Source organism: Gracilinanus agilis, chromosome 1, assembly GCF_016433145.1.
Source record: "Gracilinanus agilis isolate LMUSP501 chromosome 1, AgileGrace, whole genome shotgun sequence".
Lineage (NCBI taxonomy): Eukaryota > Metazoa > Chordata > Mammalia > Didelphimorphia > Didelphidae > Gracilinanus > Gracilinanus agilis.
In genome coordinates, this window is record NC_058130.1 from 667,091,027 (window position 1) to 667,110,884 (window position 19,858).

A 19,858-nucleotide genomic window follows, 5' to 3' on the forward strand; every position below is an offset into this window, starting at 1 on the left:
TGGATTTTTATGGGACTGAATCATCCAAATCAAGCACAGGCTTTTCAGATGGTTCCAAGTTTCTCATGGAAATTCAAACTTTTCAAAACGTAGCAACTTATTTGTTTATTTTTGCTCTGACACAGTTATAATTCGTGTCTTTTGTGGATGTGCAATAATATTATTTTACAAGGAAATGTCAGATGCAGTCCCTTGTGATTGGGGATTCTCTGGGCTGTGCCAACAGTACTCAGTACGCCGACAATCATATGTACAGAGAGAGCTGATGCCCCCGAGACCTGTGATCAAACTTCTATCTATGTTTAGAAAGTGAGAAACTAGAAAAATCAACAAGGAGCATGCACTGCATTCTAAGAGGGCCAGATTTTCATTTTCATATCAAATTCTATTGATTTTAGGGGACTCTTCAGAGTAGGAATCTTAACTGTGTCCTCTATAGTCCAACCAAACTGGCCATCTTAATAGCTAATAATAGCCAACGTTTATATGGAGCTTACTATGTGCCAGGTTCTGTGCTAAATGTTGTATAAATATTATCTCATTTCATCATCACAACAACTCTGGGAAATGGGTGCTATTATTAATTATCCAGCAGTTTACAAATGGGGAAATCGAGGCAAACAGAGACGGAGTTTTTTATTTGTTTTTTTTTTTAAGTGACTTGTCCAAAATCACACAGCTAGTAAGTGCTTGAAGCCAATTTTGAGTTCAGGTCTTCCTGACTCCAGGTCTAGAGCTCTAACCACTGAGCCACCTGGCTGCTCTCTTGCCCTGTATCTCCCATCTCTGTTCATTTACCCATCCCTTCCCTGTGTCTAGAATGCAAGCTCAGCCTCTTAGACTTCTTGGTTTCCTTCAGAGCTCAGCTCAAGCTCCATAGTTTTACATGAAATCTTTCCCCAATTTCCTTTAGGATGACTCCCCAGAAATTATCTTGCATATATTTTGTATACTTATATGCATATATCTTTTCTTCCCTTTAGAATGTAATCTTCTTGAGGTCAAGGACTTCCATTTTTGTCTGATGCCTTCAGTGCTGATCATAATAAGTGTCTAGGACTTAATAAGTATTTATTGACTGAGTCACTGATTGAAAGCAAGGACTTGTTTGTAGGAGCGGGGCTGTGAGGAATGGCTTTTTAAATAATTAAATAAATTCATCTCATCAGTTTAGAGGAGCTCTTAATTAAACAAATTAACAAATCAAATTGACAAATTTACAATGAATTAAGAAGCTCAAAATTAAACAAAATACTCATCTGCTTCTATAACTCAATGATTGTCTCATATGATTATCAGGTTTATTTATCTAGCCCTGACCTCTCTTTTTTAAAGAAAAATATTTGCCCATTTACATGTTAATAACAGTTTTCAACATACATTTTCCAAAATTATAAAATCCAAATAATCTCCTTTCCTCCTCCCTTCTAGAGATTATGTATCTGGGTTACACATGTGTTATGCCAAACTTACTTCCAGATTGGTCATTGTTGTGAGAATACTCATATAAAACCCAAATCCCCAAATAAAAACACAAATAAACTAAAGTGAAAAAATAGTGTGCTTTGATCTACTTTCTGACTCCAGCAGTTCTTCCTCTGAGGTGGAGAGAACTCTTTGTCATATGTCCTTCAGAATCGTCCTGGATCATTATATCTCTGAAAATAGCTCAGGCATTCACAGCTGGTCATCATACAATACTGTTGTTACTATATACGATGCCTAACCTCTCTCTTTATGGGGCAGCTAGGGGGCTGGGCATTGTAAAGAGTAAAATTATGTTTGGACTAAATTATTTAAGAGAGTAGAGTAGCCAAGAATTAAGTGCTTAATTCCAAATGAAAGACCCAAGTCAGAATGACTTTTATGGTAGTTTATTTACAAATAGGAAGAGAGTGAATGTAAGAAAATTAGAGAGAGAATAATGCAAGATATCTAACCTAACACGCTAAGTATTTTGCTCTGGCCCCTGGCTCAACCCAGGCAGGGCTCATTAGTCCTCAAAGCTGGAGGGCCCTCAGCCTTGAGCTGAGGATGCATCTAAGGGCTTTAGTCACAAAGCCTCTCCCAAGAGCAGAGGCCTCTCCTGAGGAGTCTCTTCAGAAAATCCAGGAAGGACTCAGTCTTTTTCACTCACCCACGTGGTAGTTCAAAAAGAAAGCAGTCCAAGGTCTTCAGCCAGAGCTCCTCCAGGGTCCAGTTCAAGGTGAAAGAGAGAGTCCTAGGAAGTTCTGGCCACTTTTAAAGACCATTCCTTTCATCACTTCCTGTGCCTTCCTTCCATTTTATGTGTACCAATTATGGGCTAAAGCTTTGCTTAGGACTGTCTAGGAGGCAGTCAATTGATTCTGATTTGTCACCCACTTTTGCACATGTGGGTTACAGACCTCCCCCACTCAAGTGTAAGTGGGGCATATATGCTTCTGGTGATTAAATCTAAAAATGGGCAGGGTAGAGCTAATCTCATCTTCACAATTCCCACTGTGATCATTTGGAAGACTAGTCTCCCCAATTGATCATTAGACATAATTATCTTGTACCCCTAAAAATCTTCTAACTACAGGTGCATACAATATTGCACCCTCTAAGAGGAAACTACAATAGTTAGAGATAAGAGGGAAATAGAAGAGAGAGAGTGCAAAACCAATGTTTTGCTAGGTGCATTGACAAAAAGCCAAGTAGGGGGCTTTTTTATACCCCCCCTTTTTTTTTTTACCCCTTTGGTATAAAAGTGTATATTCAAAATAAGTGTTCAACCCCCTTCAGTCCAATCAATTACACTCAAAAGTTTGTTTTGGATCTTCTTGATGTAGTGTAGGTTTCTGCAGGCGTCTTTCTTCAAACAGTTCATTTTCTGGATTCAAGGAGTTAGCAAGCTTCTTTCTCTGAAATTTTTTCTCAAACAAAATTTTAAATTGTGGGTTTTATGAAAATATATACAGCATGAAGTCATGAAGACCTGAGTTAAAATCCAGCCTCATACACTTCCTAGCTGTGTGACCCTGGGCAAGTCACTTAACCTTGTTTGCCTCTGTTTCCTCATCTGTAAAATGAACTGGAGAGGGAAATAGCAAACCACTCCAGGATCTTTGTTAAGAAAACCCCAAATGGAGTCACAAAGAGTCAGACACAAATTATATACACATACATATGAACACTTTTAAAAAATACTTTAAACTTATTTCAAAATCCTTCCCTTTTGTCCCTTTCCCCCATAACTACTTGTATAATTAGAATTTGTGCCCCAGGACTCCAATTCCCAGCATCCCACTTTCATTTTCACCTTACTTCCTTACATTTTGAAGATGAAGTTTGTGTGTGACCTTGCCCTCTTCCTTTTCCCATGAATGAGGTTGAGAAAACTTCTCTTTACTCAGGTTTTACTTTTGTCTTTTTGTTTCTTCTACTTCAACTGATTATTAATAAATCTCACAAAATATAATACTTGGAGTTACTGGATATTAATTTTAATCTTATATACCCTTCTTTGGCTACAGAAAACTTAAAAAACCTCTGTAAATATTTTGCCTATCCTGAATGATCATTCTAAGGGTGCTTCTCCCAACAGGTTTATCAGGTGTCAAGGGAGAAAAAGGAAATCCAGGCATTGGAAGTCAAGGACCCAGAGGCCCCCCTGGACCTGCAGGTAACGTATCCCCCCCATATTTTTCTACTTCATTGTCATTCCAGGTCAGGAAAGTTCTGAGTGATAATATTTGGCATGGCTAATGTTTACCAAAGCGTTAGTTTAAAATGTGGAGATATGTATGTGTCACCCTGGGATACTTATACATAAGTGATAGAGAACAGCAGCTTTGTATTTTATGGAAAATGCTATTGATCACACCATACCTATTTCTTTTAGACTATCTAGAAAGTACTAGTTAAAAATGAGTTTTGCTTTTTACTGTGCCGAGATGATTTAGACATTGATCTAAAGGAGGCAGAAATCCCTCTGCATGACTTCAGTGTATATCCCATTAGCAAGGAATGAACTAGAAAGGAGAAAAACACTTACCTATAGGAGAGAGATACCTGAAGAACAAGTTTATTTTTTTCCATTAACAGCTTCGATTTGTTCCCCTAAATTATATGATTACAAACGGTCCATCTGATGGTTCATTTGTGTTCCCCCAGGACCTGCAGGTGAGGGTCGAACTGGTAGCCCTGGGCCACAGGGCTCGCCCGGTCCACGAGGTCCACCTGGTCACCTCGGTGTTCCTGGACCACAGGGACCTTCAGGCCAGCCTGGCTACTGTGACCCGTCTTCCTGTTCGGGTTACGGTGTAGGAGGTGAGTATGATCCGCACAGTCAATACCCCACTGCATTTTAGAGTGGGACTGGGGAGTGGTGGGCATTATGTTGTGTTGAGCAATGGTGAGTGGGAAGTTTAGTTCAAGTTTACCAAAGGCCAGAATCATATGGGGGTGGGGAGGCACCTCCTGAGTGTTGTTAAAGGGTAAATACTTGGAAAATAAGTAGCTGCTTCAAAAATTGTCAAAGATACATAGAAGATAGGAAAGAGAAAATTCTAGTTTTTCTTTTCCTCCCTCTTCCTAAGCATATGATATTCAGGGAAGCAAATGGAGGCACAGATTTTGTTGTTGGTAGTTAGAAAGCAATGATAGTGGGCAGCTAAGTGGCACAGTGGAAGAGTGCCAGCCCTGAGTTTTGGAGGACCTGAGTTCAAATTTGACCTCAGACTCTTCCTTGCCATTTGATCCTGGGCAAGTCACTTAACCCCAGTTGCCTAGCCCTTGCTGCTCTTCAGCCTTAGAATCAATATTTAGTATATATTCTAAAATAGAAAGTAAAGGTTAGGGGCAGCTGGTGGCTCAGTGGTTTGAGAACCATGCTTAGAGATGGGAAATCCTCAGTTCAAATCTATCCTTGAATGCTTCCTAGCTGTGTGATCCTGGGCAAGTCATTTAAACCCCATTGCCTAGTCTTTACCACTCTTTCACCTTAGAACTAATATAAAGTATTGGTTCTAAGTAGAAGTTAAAGGTTTGAAGGAAATTGTTTTTAAATTTTAAAAAGAAGGTAATAGAGGAAGGAAGGAAGGAAGGAAGGAAGGAAGGAAGGAAGGAAGGAAGGAAGGAAGGAAGGAAGGAAGGAAGGAAGGAAGGAAGAGGAGATGGAGAAGGAGAGGGTGAGGAAGGAAGAAAGAATTGGTGGGAGTATTCTAGCTTCATTCTTTGTTACTGCTCTGGTATGGCCAAGGTCTCCTGGTAGGAATGTTCATACTGGAGGAGAACCTTCCACCTGTTGTTAGAATTCCCTAGTTCCATTCATGAGATTCATCTACTACTGCTACTACCACTTCTATTACTATAGCAACTATTACTATTACATCTGTATTAGATTAAGAATAATTTTAGGAAGAAGCAAAATTATTAATATAATAACCTTTCCTCATTACTAACTACTAAAGTAAGATCTTGATAAGTAATTGTTCTCCCTAAATACTTCCAAAAAATGCATGTTATCAGAGGGGATGCTGTACAGATGAATGCTTTCAGGCATTATTTCACAAATGAACCTGGGTAAGGACCTTCTCTGCTAGGGCTATTGGGAAAAGAGCAAGTGCTTGCTGGACTTGAATGTAATGTATCTACCATGGCAGGACTGTTAACCTTGGTGACCATAGGTCCAGAATGAAGCTTGTCTGATTTCTTTTTCTTTGTTGTTCATCTCTTCCCACCCTTGTTCCCTCAACTCCTCGGACTGCCATCGTCTTTAAAGACGTGATCCCTTACAATGATTACCAGCCCTGAAGCCAAAGCATTCTGTTCTGGTTGCATTTCCCCCCTTACATTTGGCCATGGATATAGAACTGCCATATTGACCACCACCACCAAAGCTTGACCCAGTAACTCGTGCACAATCAGTGTTCTCACACCACTAAATGAGACTGCCCATCACACTTGCCCTTTCCCCTTTCCCCTCCACTCCTTCCATGCTTTTGTGGTCCCCACATCGTTGAGCAACATAATAAGAAAAATTGGAATTTGAGAAAGACAAAGGCACGTCACAGAAACTGTACTTCCAAAATGAAAACAGGTTTTCTAGCCTGCCTAGTGTACACTCCCCCCAAATTCACTCAGGAAACACACATAATCAGGTTAGTGAAATCTGGTGTCTGATCTTTGCTGCTCATCACTAGCCTGAAGTATGCAGGTGTGGTGCATTCCTTTTCTTTCCCTGTGATGGTTTTCAGATAACATTGAGCAATCCAGTAATGATTTAAGCCCCTCCCCAGTCCCCTACTCTCTTGCCTTGTCGCCTTTATAATCCTGCTAAATGCTTTCAGAGTTCCTTTCATATAAATTAAAGGGATACTCTTCCAACAGTTGGCTGGGCTGCTAGTTTCCTAATGACTGCTCTAACATTTTGCTTCTTGCTTCTTTTGCTAACCATTCGCATCCTCTTGGTGGTGGTGGTGGGTAAAGGTGGACACAATAATCCAACTGGTCAAGCCATCCCTGTAAATTACCAAATAACTCATACTCAACCCATGGCCCGGAGAACCTATGATATGATGGGGAACAGATTTTATGGTTCCTGGGTCCTGTCCTTGGCTAGTCTCATACCCCCAGTCTTCCTATCCAGCACCTGACCCTGACCAGCCGGAGTTCACACCTGTTCAAGAGGATTTGGAAGACCTGATCTGATGGCCCTAGGAACCATTGTTACAGACAAGAGCTGGAAAATCCATGAAAAGAACTCCTGAGGAATTGTTAGTAAAGGAGAATGTTGTATGCGATTTGTATGGTTCATTTGTAAAGCTGTTGTTCAGTAAGTAGCCTGATTTGCCCTCTTAGAACATATTTGCAGGGTGATATATTGTTATGATTATTATCGTTGAATAATAATGAAAACCAAAAAAAAAAAAAAAAGAACATCCCCTTCCTCTGGGGAATAAGAGCAAAGCAATAAAAACAAAAACAAAAACCCCAACTCCAAAGCCCTGTAACATTGGTCACTATCCTTAAAGAATGGTGTTTCCTTTTACTGCTTGAAACATATGCCAGATTTTTCATGTTTTTTAAGGAAGGTACTCAGCATAGAATGCGAAATCCACTTCCAACATTGGACGTTTTCCCCTGCTCTAATAGGCAATTTGAAATCCCAGAATTACATAGTATTGATTGGACTAGGGGAAAATGGGCCCCCAAGAGAAATATGGTCAAAGGGCATTCCAAGTTTACCTCAGGGACCCAATAAAGGAAGTCACTGACTGTTAGAAAGACACCCTCCACGGAGGGAACGCAGTCAGGAAAACACCATTTCTCATTATGGGTCAATCCAACCCTAATTATTCCTGGTAGATTTTCCCACACTCTCAGAACTGAGGACATGAGTCGTGTCTCTTTGCAGTCAATGGTTTTACAAACAAATATTATTTTTTGTGCTTTGAGAAATGAATTGTTATCCTAAAACAGTGAACCTCCCACAATCTAAAGAGAGATCTATATTTAATGAAAGAATTCTTTAGTTTTTGGTTGCTGGGATTTCTTCATTGAATCTACATGGATTGGTGTGAACACGCAGATAATTTATTGTTTACCTATTTCCATTCTGTTTTGTAAGCAAATAAAAGTTGTAAACTATATTTGAATGAACTTGTCTCAGTTTCTTCTTAAACTTTATATTTGAGCCATAAAGAAAACAGAATCATCTTATTCAGCTTGTAATGTTTCTTTGTCCCTCTCTTTATCCCCATACTCTCATACTTTAAGCTTATTTTTGACCTTAACTTGTGATTTAATTGGTGAAGTAAACTCTCATCAAGAGAACGCCCACATGTGTGACCCTGGGCAAGTCACTTGACCCCCATTGCCTACCCTTACCACTCTTCCACCGATAAGTCAATACACAGAAATTAAGCGTTTAAAATTAAAAAAATAAAAAAGAGAGAACGCCCACTTCCAGTGTGGATTGGCACATGCCCTGCAATTTATTGTTTTGGAAAATTTCCTAGGGTACTAAGAGATTAAATGACTTCCTTTGGCCCACCTAGTCAGTATGGCCCCAAGATGGGACTTGAATCCAGGTTGTCCTTATTCCAAGACCAGCCCTTTAGCCATCTTGCTTATGATTTGTCTTACTTTTTCAGTGGGAGAAAATATGATACAGTCAAATGACCTCCAATATCCCTTTGGTTCTAAGTATGATCCCCTTCACCTGATCATTTCTGTTATACAATATTCCCAGTAATATTGATCAAACATGGACATTGATTTATACGTAAAAATAGAATGAACTTGGTTGAGTTGGTCAACACAAAGTCCACGCATGGTGGTAAAATAGCCTTGCCCCTCTATACTATTTATTGTCCAAGGGCTTTCTTACCTTAAGTAACTCTTCCTTTGCAGAACTGGATTAACATTTTTCATCCTGAATAAAGAAACAAGAGATCTCTGTGCTTCATTCAATAGTTTGGATTTGTTGAAGATAGGAAGTTGGGGTGGAGGACACTATAAGACCACCTAAATAAAATAACTATATCGGTGTTTAGAAAACTGAGTTGGTTCATTAGGTGACAAAAAAATAACTGACCAATATCACCCAAATCTGGATGTTCAACAATATATTTTTCCAGCTTCCAACTATGTTGACTGATGGTTAATGACTGTTTAAAGGCTCTGCTGCCTGTTTCTGTAGGAGAAAATGTGAGGAGAATAGGAGAGGAAAAACAGATGAGCCAAATAATAAGGAAATACTGTAGGAGATGGTGGTGGTTAGGTGTTGACTAAGCTTAGTTTGGGAAGGAAAGCTTAAGGAAAATCTGAAGGAGAACAATCTCTAAGTCCAAGTACCATTCCAAATTTACTACTTAATTCTGAGAGAAGCAAGATCAAGAACAATGAAGAAGAATGAATACAGTTTAAGGAAGATTAACACCAAAAAAAGGCAAAAGGATTGATAGTTTGGCAAGACAAATAAGAAAAAGAATGGAATAAAATATTTGTTGTTCGTGGTATCCAACTCTTTGGGACCCCATTTGGGGCTTTCTTGGCAGAGACACTGGAGTAATTTGTCATTTCCTTTGTGGGATCCATATTTCTGAGAGGGGTTCAAGCTGCATCACAGAATTTCATAGTCCCCCCCAGAAATCTAAGAGAGGGGGCAGTTAAAGGCAGTTGGAGTCCTGATATAAAAGCCAGGTCACCCTTCTTGCAAGGTCCTGATTCTTGGCTCTGGGCTCTAGGCACACATACTCTCTGGTTGCTGCTGGAGCCATTCAGTCTCTGACAGCCAAAGCTGCTTTATTTTGTTAGACCTTCAATCAAGATCACAGTCTACCTTAGTTTAGCTATCTAGGTTTAGAAAGAAGAATATTTAGGGGCTTAGATATGAGGTTAGTCATTCAAGATACATTTCCCCCTTTGGGGTGAGGGGCTGCTTATTTGACATAGCTGTTTTAGATAGCTTCCCCTTACCTATCATTCCTAAACCATCCCCCATCCTTCCCATTCCCAGATATCATTAAACCCTTATCATCTAGGAACTGTGTCTGGACACAGATAATTTGGGGAAATACTCGCATCCTCCATAAGCCAAGTTCCTCTTACTAGTGGCTCTGAAGTTGATCCTAGTTTCAGAGTCAGTGGGCTGCTCCTAAGACATCAAGCCTCACCTATTCTATCCTGTGGGGAAATAATACATACAGAGAAACATATTATCACAAGGGGTTTAATCTTGGCCCAGAAGTTACCAAACTAGATTATCCTCTATAACCAGACAGTTAACCGACTTCCAACTGCTTACAGGGAGATGGGGGAAGTGAAGGAGTCCTCCACAGGCTCTTGCCCCTCCTATCCAGTCACGTCTGCCTTTTTCTCCAAAGACCAGGAATTGGGGAGACTTCATTGCCACTGACCCCTGATCTCACAGTTTCCCTAATCCTACACCTTTTCTAACTCATTTTCCAGATGATAAAACTGAATCAGATAGGGGTTTAGTGACTTGCCCAGGGTCACACAACTAATAAGTGACTGAGGCCAGATTTGAAATCGGAAAGATGAGTCTTCCTAACTCCAAACCCAGGACTCTTATCCATTGCACTACTTGCTGTTTATAGAACAAATAGAACTCTAAGTAAATTAGAGAGTGGGGAAAATTGTCTCTAAAAGGTTTAATCAGGTGCTTAGGATTACAGTGTAAATGCTCAAAAATAGTTTCAAGAAATAAAGATGAAAATCTCAACCATTATGGCATTAGGAGTATACAGTTTCAATACTATCCTTACAATGGAAAGTATTAGAAATTTCTGCCACAGTAGAATGAATAATATCTATGTTCCCAGTGTAGGATGATCTCTCTTGGAGGATGAAGTAAAGAGACTGGAAGAATAATTCTCTTTACTTCATATTGTTAAAAGGATGAAGGATTCCTAAAGGAAACAGAAGCAAAGCTTCAATGAGGGAAAAGGAAGTGGAGGGTTCTGAGGTGGAGGAGGGGAGACTTGACCCTTTTCAAGTTTATAGAAAATGGGAATGTTATAGAAATGAGAAAAGGAAGAGAGAGAACACTTACGCAATTAGACCTGTTAGGGGGGAAAATTATGGTTGGACTGAATATTAAAAGCTTTGGTCGCCAGGAATTGAATAAATATCAATTCCAAATGAAAAAACTCAAGTCAATGACTTTTATGGTAGTTTATTTACAAATGGGAAAGTGAGAAAGTACAGAAAATGAGAGCAAGTGAGAGATAATTACTCCGGCCTAGTCTGAAGGTCCAAACCAGGCAAGGCTTCAGAGGCCCCAAGCAAAGGGGCCACAGAGGTTAATTAAGTAAGGTTTCTAGCCATGAGGTCACTTCCAAGATGAGAGGCCTCCTAGGAGGATGGAGCTTCCAGAAAAGTCAAGGAAAGGGAGTCAGTCTTCTCACTCGCCATGTGGTAGTTCAAAGGGAGAGATTTAAGAACAGTCTCACCAAGTCCAGGGTCTCAGGTCCAGTCAGCAAAGTCTCAAACTCAAACTCCAGCTTTGAAGAATGAAGCAGAACTCACTCACAGGAAGCTGTCACTCCCTTTTAAAGGTGCTTCTTTTGCTTACTTCCTGTGCCTTCCTCTACTTTAAGTGTACCAATCACAACAAAAGCTTTGCTTAGGACTGCCTAGGGGGCAGTGAGTAGATTCTGATTCGTCATCCACTATTGCACACTATTACAGACCTCCCCACTTGAGAATTAAGTGGTGGTATTTACACTTTGGGTGATTGAATCTAAAAATAGGCAGGGTAGGATTAATCCCATCATCACAGACCTTAACAATGATGTTGAGAGAGGCAGCTAAATGGCTCAGAGTTTTGAGTCAGGCCCACAGATGGGAGGTGCTGGGTTAAAATTTGACCTTGGACACTTCCAAACTGTGTGACTCTGGGCAAGTCATTTAACTCCCATTGCCTAGCCTTGACTGGTCTCCTGCCAATATACAGTACTGACTCTAAGACAGAAGATAAGGATTTAAAACAAAACAAATGTTGTTGAGACCCTTCCTAAAAAGAAGAGACTTGGATGTTCTAAGGAGGAAAAAGCTCTTTATCTTACTAGGAATGATATAGCAGTGTCACAAAAGTCCTCAAGCAAAGGACCTTCTAGTAAGGGGCAGAAAAAGAGTAACAGTTGAGAAGTAGCTGAGACAATTATTTGTCAACCTGATTTATGTCCCAGGAAAAGGGAACTCAGATCCTCAGGCTAACTTCTCTCTCCCAATTGTTGGTGGGGCCACCAAGATGTCTTCTAACTCTACTGTTGTCATGGTAGAGATGTTGGTGTGCTCTGAGTACATTTTACTTACAGATAGGAGCAAATAATTTTGATAAATAAACATTGATTTAGCCTGAGTTTTGTCATCAGGGGTAATAAGTTCCAATTACATTCAAGCCCTTCACAATATGGCCATAATTTACCTTTTCAAACATTTCACATTATTCTCCTTCATGCTAAACTGGCTTACTGGTTGACCTTCATCCAAGGTGTTGTGCAGGATCATGGTTCTGATATGGATTTCTTCTATACAACCTCTCTTTGGAAAGGGAAGTGGAAAACCTCCCTATGGAAAATCTTTCCTGATCTTCCAGGTGGTTAATGTTCATTTCTTCCCCAAAATTACCTTGTACTTAGCATGGTCAGAAGATGAGTTATAAAGAAACTCTCAAAGTATCTCTCAAGAACTTTAGTATTGATTGTGAGGCATGAGAAATGTTGGCACAGGATTGCCCAGCATGGCATGGCTGATTCTACATGTGGTCTTTGGGTGGTTAATGTTCATTCTTCCCCAAATTACCTTGTATTTAGCATGTTCAAAAGAACAGGTATGCTTTAGTACATGGTCAATTTTTGTATATTGTGCTGCTAAAAAGAAGATATATATTTTTTATCCCTATTCAATTTTCTCCAAATATTTATTAAATCTAACTTTTCTAAAATTTCATTCACTTCCTTTCCTTCTTTCTTATTTATTTTTTGGTTAGGTCTGAGAGGGAAGGTTGAGGTCCTCCACTGGTATACTTTTACTATCTATTTCTTCCGCAAGCCTCTTTAGTTTCTCTTTAAAAATCTGGATGCATTTGGTGCATATATGTTAAGTATTGCTATTCATTGTCTATACTACCTTTTATCAAGATGCAATTTTATTCCTTAACTTTTTTAATCAGATCTATTTTTGTTTTAGCTTTGTCTAAATTCGTGATTGCAACTTCTACTTTTTTTTTTGTCTCAGTTGAAGCCCAATAGATTCTGCTCCAGCTTCTTACATTTACTTTGTGTGTGCCTACCTGCCTCAAAAGTGTTTCTTGTAAACAACATATGGTAGGATTCTGGTTTTTAATCCATTTTGGTACCTGTTTCCATTTTATGAGTGTGTTCATCCCATTCACATTCATGATTGCCATCTGTGTATTCCTTTCCATCTTGATTTCCTCTTTTAATCCTGCCCTTTCTTCTTTCACTCTTTCCCTCCATACCAGTGTTTTGCTTTTAATCACTCCCTTTCCCCTCCCTTATATTATTCCCCTCCCCATAACCCCCTTTCTTATTCCTCTTTCTATGGGGTAAGATAGGATTCTATACCCCAATGAATCTGGTTTTTCTTCCCTCTCTGTGCCAATTCCAATGACAGTAAGGTTTAATATTATAGTCACCACCCTCATCCTCCCCTCCACTGTATCAATCTTCCCTCATGCCTCTTTATGTGATATAATTTACTTCATTTTACTTATCTCTTCACATTTCTATTAGTCCAATCCTTTTTTTCAGTCCTAGTTTTTTTGCATATCATCCTAAATAGCTTATTACCACACCCTTTATGTATACTTCTTCTAACTACTATGATAATGATAAAAAAAAGTTTAAGATGTACAGTTATCATCTTTCCATATAGGAATACAAACAATTTGACCTTATTGAACCCCTTAATTTTTTTTTATTTCTCTTTACCTTTTTATACTTCTCTTGAATTTTGTATTTAGACATCAAATTTTCTATTTAAGTCTGGTCTTTTCTTCAGGAATGCTTAGAAATCTTCTATTTTATTAAACGACCATACTTTCCCCTAAAAGAATGTATTTATTTTTATTTATTTTTAATTTTTATTTAAAAAATTTTTCCATGGTTAAATTATTCATGATCCTCCCCACTCCCTACTCTCTCCTCCCCTCTCCGAAAGCCAACAAGCACTTCCATTGGGTTATACATCTATCATTGCTCAAAACCTATTTCTATGTTATTCATATTTGCAGTAGAGTGCTCCTTTAATATCAAAACCATAATTATATTCCTATCACACTATGTGATAGATCATATATTTTTTTCTAATGCATTTAAATTTCCCCCCCTGAAAGAATGTAGTCAGTTTTTATGCATAGGTAATTCTCCATTCTAAACCCAGTTCCCTTGCCTTCTAGAATATCATATTCCAAGTGTCTAGGTCCTTCATTGTGAAAGTTGACAAATCCTGTGTAATCCTGACTGGGACTCCATGATATTTGAATTGTTTCTTTCTGGCTGCTTACAGTATTTTCCCCTTGACTTGGGAGCTCCTGAACTTGGATATAACATTCTTGGGAACTGTCATTTGGAGATTTATTGCAGGAGGTGATCTGTGGATACTTTCAATTTCTATTTTACCCTCTTATTCAAGAATATCAGGGCAGTTTTCTTGGATGATTTCTTGTAATGTGTAGTATACAGAATTGGGGTGATACCATTTTTCTAGCTTTGGCTGAGTTCCAAAAGCTGTTAGGGGTTTGGGATCTTGAGAAAGGGCAGTTGGCTGGATCTTCCGTGGAGGAAGGTTGTCAATGAGCCGAGCTGCCTTGATTACCTAGCTTTAATATTGAAATTTAGCCTAGCTTTGACATATTTACTTAAGAAATTATTATTTTAGATAAACCCTTTATATCTTCCTTTCCTAATACCCTCTCTGCCTTCCCTCCCTTACCTTATATTTCTGTGGAGTTAATAAGGAGAGTAATTAGAGAGGAGTTAAATCTGTGAAGGGTTACCTAATTGACAGCAGTAGTTATAATTAGTCAGTCATCATTTATTCCCTTTAAATAGCAATAGCACTTTGTAAAGCTGGGTTTAAAGGCAGGTCCTTACTCAGACTCTATCTTTGCTTCCCTTCCCCCACCTGAGGTTCCTGAGACAACTGATAGGGCTTTCCTTTGATCCACCTTCCTAACAAACATCCTTCAAAGAAAATAAACCCTTTTGTGTTTAACAGCCCTATTAGTATAATTTGTCTGTTAGTTATCAAGAGGGAAGAAGAGGGAAAGAAACAACATACTCTGAGCATTAGAGGGAAGCTGGGGCATCCATCTTGAAGGAAGGTGTTATTTCAAAACAAGTCCCTTCCTGTGAAATTAACTAAAGCCTGTTTGTTTGTGTTTGAGTCTAAGTCCCAGTCTGTAAGCCTGCTGTGTTTGTCTGTTTAGTTTAATTTCTCTTCTCCCTGAAGATCTCTGTTTCTCTTCTGTGTTATACTCCTGACTTCAGTCCTATTATACCCTGAATCTCCTTTAATCCCAGCCTACCTGTAACCGAGATTACCCACTTAGCAAGTCTCCAACATCCTCCTTTCAAATTCCCTTATACCACACACCTTTTCCCAAATTAAAGCACAAAACAAATATGACATCTAGGTTATTTTTCTAAATCATGACTTTCAGTTACTTCAATAATTCTTAAATTATTTTTTGGATCTATTTTCCAGGTCAGTTGTTTTGTCAATGAGATATTTTATATTTTCTTCTATATTTCATTCTTTTGATTTTATTTTATTGTGTCTTGATGTCTTGTGAAGTCATTGCTTTTATTTGTCCAATTCTGATTTTTAAAGAACGAATTTCTTCCATGACTTTTTGATCCATTAGGTCCACTCTACTTTTCATGGAACTCTTTTCTTCCTTGGAATTTTTTGCCTCTTTTTCAATAGGTCAATTCTATATTTTAAAAAACTATTTATTGGATTTCTATGCCTCTTTTTCCATTTGACCAATTTTTGCTTTTTAAACTGTTATTTTCTTTTTGTGTTACTTTCATTTCTTTTCCCTTTCATTTCTTTGAACTGTCTTATTTGATTTTTGAATCCCTTTTTGAGTTCTTCTAGAACCTGAGACCAATTTTTATTTTTCTTCAAAGTTTTGCATGTGATTTCTTGGATCTCACTGTCCCCTGTAGATTATGTGCTTACCTTTTTGTCTCCATAGAATTTTTCTGTGGTTAGGTGTTTCTTTTGCTGTTTGCTCATTTTCTCAGCCTTTTTTTTTACCCCTTTGGCCTGGGAGTTCTGAAAGCTGATGATTCTGTTTCTTCTGCTAATGGCTTATTGGTCTCAGCACTTGGACCTATTTTGCTCTGGGGCTAAGGGACTTACCACAGTGCAGGCTTTAAAGGGCCAAGCACTGTGGATGGATTACAGGCTTCACTGTGGGCTTGTGCCAGGGCCTGGGGACTCAAGGGGTGTGACTGGGGTGTGGGGTGCTCTCTTTTTGGTGTAGGCAGGATCTCAAGATCCTGAAGTTGGCCTCTGCCAAGGCTTGGAACCTGGTGTAGTAGGTTGGTGGGGAAGGGGTAGAGGTTGGCCATCACTCCTCTGTGGGCAGTTTTGCTTCCAGTTCTCCCTTATCCTATGAAAATCCTGTGAAGGTTGACTCTCCCTACTTTTCAAGTTGTGTTCAGCAGGAGAGCCCCCTCCCCCCATCTTGCTGTTGGTTTTTGACTCCTGTTGTTTTGAGGCACTTTTTAAAGATTGGTTTGGAAGGATTCTCAGAGTGGTTTCAGCTTTCACTGCTACTAAGCCATCATCTTGGCTCTGCCCTGAGAAGAAGAGATATAGAGACACCCTAAAAGTATCTCTGAAGAACGTTAGTATTGACTATGTTGGCACAGGACCACCCTGGATGGTATGTCCACACCAGAAAAAGGTGCTGTAGTCCATGAGCAAAGCAGAATTGTAAAGGCACAAATGACATGTGAGCAATGCAAACCCAGAGCTGCCACCACCCTAAATGTTTAAATAACCCATTTCTGTCCAATCTGTAGTAGAGCCTTCTAAACTCGTTTTGGACTTAACTGTCACAGTCAAACATACATACCTAACACAAGCATCTTGATGTCATCAGCCTTCTTTGAAAACAAAGGACCAACAACAGCATCTTTTTATGTATTCTCAAAGAGAACGTTAACTAGGCAACTAGTTGGCAGCTGGTGGATAGAACATAGACCTGGAGTTAGGAAGATGTGAGTTCAAATCTGGCCTTTGCCTCTTACCACCTGTGTGACTCTGGGCAAGTCACTTAAACTTCTGTTTGTCTCAGTTTCCTTAACTCTAAAATGGGGATAATAATAACAGTTACCACTGAGGGTTGTTGTGAAGATGAAATAAGACAATATTTAGGGGCATTTTGTAAACCTTAAAGTGCTATAGAAATGGTAATTTTCATTAATAACTTTGAAAACAGAATTAAATTTTTTTGTAATTTTTTAAAATTTCATATCAATTTCAGTTAAAATTTTATTTGGAAATTTAATTTAAAAAATTTCGTATCACCAATGCCTAGCTAGCATTGTAATAAATATATATCTATAATAAATATAAATTTATAATATAATAGGTGCTTAGTGATAGCTGGCTTAGTGGATAGAGTTTCTTTTTTTTTTTCTTTTTTTTTTTAAACCCTTAACTTCTGTGTATTTGGCTCCTCGGTGGTGGAAGAATGGTAAGGGTGGGCAATGGGAGTCAAGTGACTTGCCCAGGGTCACACAGCTGGGAAGTATCTGAGGCTGGCTTTGAACCTAGGACCTCCTGTCTCTAGGCCTGACTCTCAATCCACTGAGCTACCCAACTGCCCCCAGTGGATAGAGTTTCAAGCTTAGAGGCAGGAGGTCCTGGGTTTAAATCTGGCCTTTGACACTTCCTAGCTGTGTGATCCTTGACAAGTCACTTAACCACAATTGATTATCCCTTACCATTCTTTTACCTTGGAACCAATACTTAGGATTAGTTCCAAGACAGAAAGTAAGAGTTTAAATTTTTATATGTGCGTGTATATACATATATGACATATATATCATACATATATTAAGACATATCTGTATATGTCTTAATAAATGCTTCTTGAATTGTCTGGCTTGATCTCTCTGGCCCAGGCACATAATGTTATTCCAATGTAAAATGAAAAAGAAAAATTCTTTTTATTAACCACAAAGTTACATGAACCAACAATTTGGATTCAAAGTGGAATTTCTGGTTTTAGAACACTTTTGTGTTAGAAAAAAAAAAAAGATTTAAGGCACCCTTTTTGCCAGAAAGCCTTTGTTATTTATAACCACTTTAGAAGTCATTATTTTTATAATTATTACTGCCATTAAAGCTTCTTTACTCACTAATTAAATTGTACAGTTTCCCAAGAATGTGCTAACAAGAGCTTTGAAGTTATAGAGATGTATACATATATGTGCATACCTCTGATGGTTTTGATTAGAATATTGGCTCTCCGATGGAGGGTTTTCTCACCAAATTCTAACAGCTTAATTTTATAACATGTACGTTCTAATAGTCTAAGTCATTATCATCATCGCGAAAAGCATCAAAAAGCCCAGCTGTCAGAGCATGGGCTTGGGCCAGGGGTTACAGGGTGTGAATTAGATGGAGATTCTGCCTTTCAGGAGTTTGTGGTCCAAGAGAGAATCCACGCAGACGAGGACAGAGACAGTGGGAGGGAGCGCCGCAAATGAAGGAGGAGTTTGCGTTCTTTACAGGCAAAGAGGCGAGTGTCTTCATTGGGCGATGATTGAAATGATCTTCGTGTCCATTGATGAATAGCACTTGGATGTGTCTCTCTATTTCACTGCGTGATGGAAAGTACATATGGACAGCAGGACCTTTTTTGACGTTAAGCCACCTTCCCAAACTAAATATATTCACGCTCTGGGTGCAAACACCTAACTTCCCAAGCTCACTGGCAAAAGGTTTTATGATGAAATCTGGAACACGTTCAACATTGTTTAAAGGAAATTCTACACCAGCAAAAGTGATAACTGAGCCAGTCGGGAAATAACAAGCACCATTAGCAGAGGCTACGTACCTTCTGAGGTCTTCTCTGATACACCCCCGGAAAATAACATAAAACTATGCACAGTTTCGGAAATCCAGGTAACACCATCTCTCGCCAACTTGTGTTCAGAAGCAATACTATTTACTGCCATTATTCAAATGGGCTCTTTTCCTAAACATCTGGGTGTGTGAATAAAAAACATTATACATATTGGAAAATGATCTTTTTCAGATGTGAAATTCACAGTTTCTCCTCTTGCCAGCCTTTTCCTATTCTTCCCAAACAGATGGGCCATATGCTAGGCTAGGAAGCTCTGTGTACTTATTTCTTCTGGAGACTGACAAAGTTCCTTCGAACCACTCCAATGGCCAAGGCTGGGCACTGTTAGGAATCACTTGGCAATTGTCTTCTATTAACATTGGGGTTATCTATTGAGAATATAAAAAGAAAACACTATTGAGAATATAAAAACAAAAAAAATGAAATAATGTCTGTCTCCAAGGAGGAACTTACATACAAGAGGTGGGAAATTCTGGGATGCCGTGATGCGCTATCCTCTGAGGAGAAATGGCAATAGCAGAATTTATACCATCCTTTTTAGGTTCTACAGTCTCTGTTAAGTAAGGATTTTCACCTTCAAAGCCGGGACATCTGACAAAAGTGGACATTTAGAGGCAAAGGCGGTGACAGTTTTCTTTGGAAGTGATAATGGCAACGGACTCAAAAGCTACTCTGAATGATTATTTCATAGTTCCATCAGGGCAAGGATGGTCTGTTGTTTAAACTAGATCCATTCCTTGTGCTTAATAAAACCTAAAATTCTGCATTTAAGTTTTGATTCTACTGTCGACATCTCTGTGAAGGTTTTCCTGAGCTCATGGCCTCCAGTTGTGAATGCCCAATTCTCTCTCAAATTACCCTATGTTTATTTTTCTCTGTATATTTTATACTCCTTCCCTATTACCTAGATTGTAAACTCCTTGAGGACAGGGACTTACCTGTTTTTCTTTGTATTTCCAGCATTCAAATAATCTCTGGCACACAGTAGGAACTTAGTAAAGGCTCATTGAAGGGAATTGAACCATAGAATCATATAATGCTAGCACTAGAAGGAACTTTAAATTTCAGCTGGTCCAGTCCTCTCATTTTATAGATGAAAATATTGCAACCTTGGGAATTCCAGGATTACTTTATATTTTTATTAGAATTTTACCCTTCTTATCTTCCTTCCTCTTTCTTTCTTTCCTTCCTTCCTCCCTCCCTCCCTCTCTCTCTCTTCTTCTTCTT

At 38.9% G+C, this 19,858-nt stretch overlaps 1 protein-coding gene across 1 annotated transcript in view; it reads left to right on the plus strand.

Moving 5' to 3' along the window:
- Positions 1-7,593, plus strand: part of COL14A1 (collagen type XIV alpha 1 chain) — a 274,304-nt gene extending 266,711 nt beyond the window's left edge. Inside the window, exons 47-49 of the mRNA XM_044684203.1 lie at positions 3,569-3,646; positions 4,138-4,293; positions 6,614-7,593. Coding sequence (XP_044540138.1) covers positions 3,569-3,646; positions 4,138-4,293; positions 6,614-6,675 — 296 coding nt within the window. The 3' untranslated portion in view covers positions 6,676-7,593. The remainder of the gene's footprint in view (positions 1-3,568; positions 3,647-4,137; positions 4,294-6,613) is intronic.
- Positions 7,594-19,858: the final 12,265 nt, after the last annotated feature.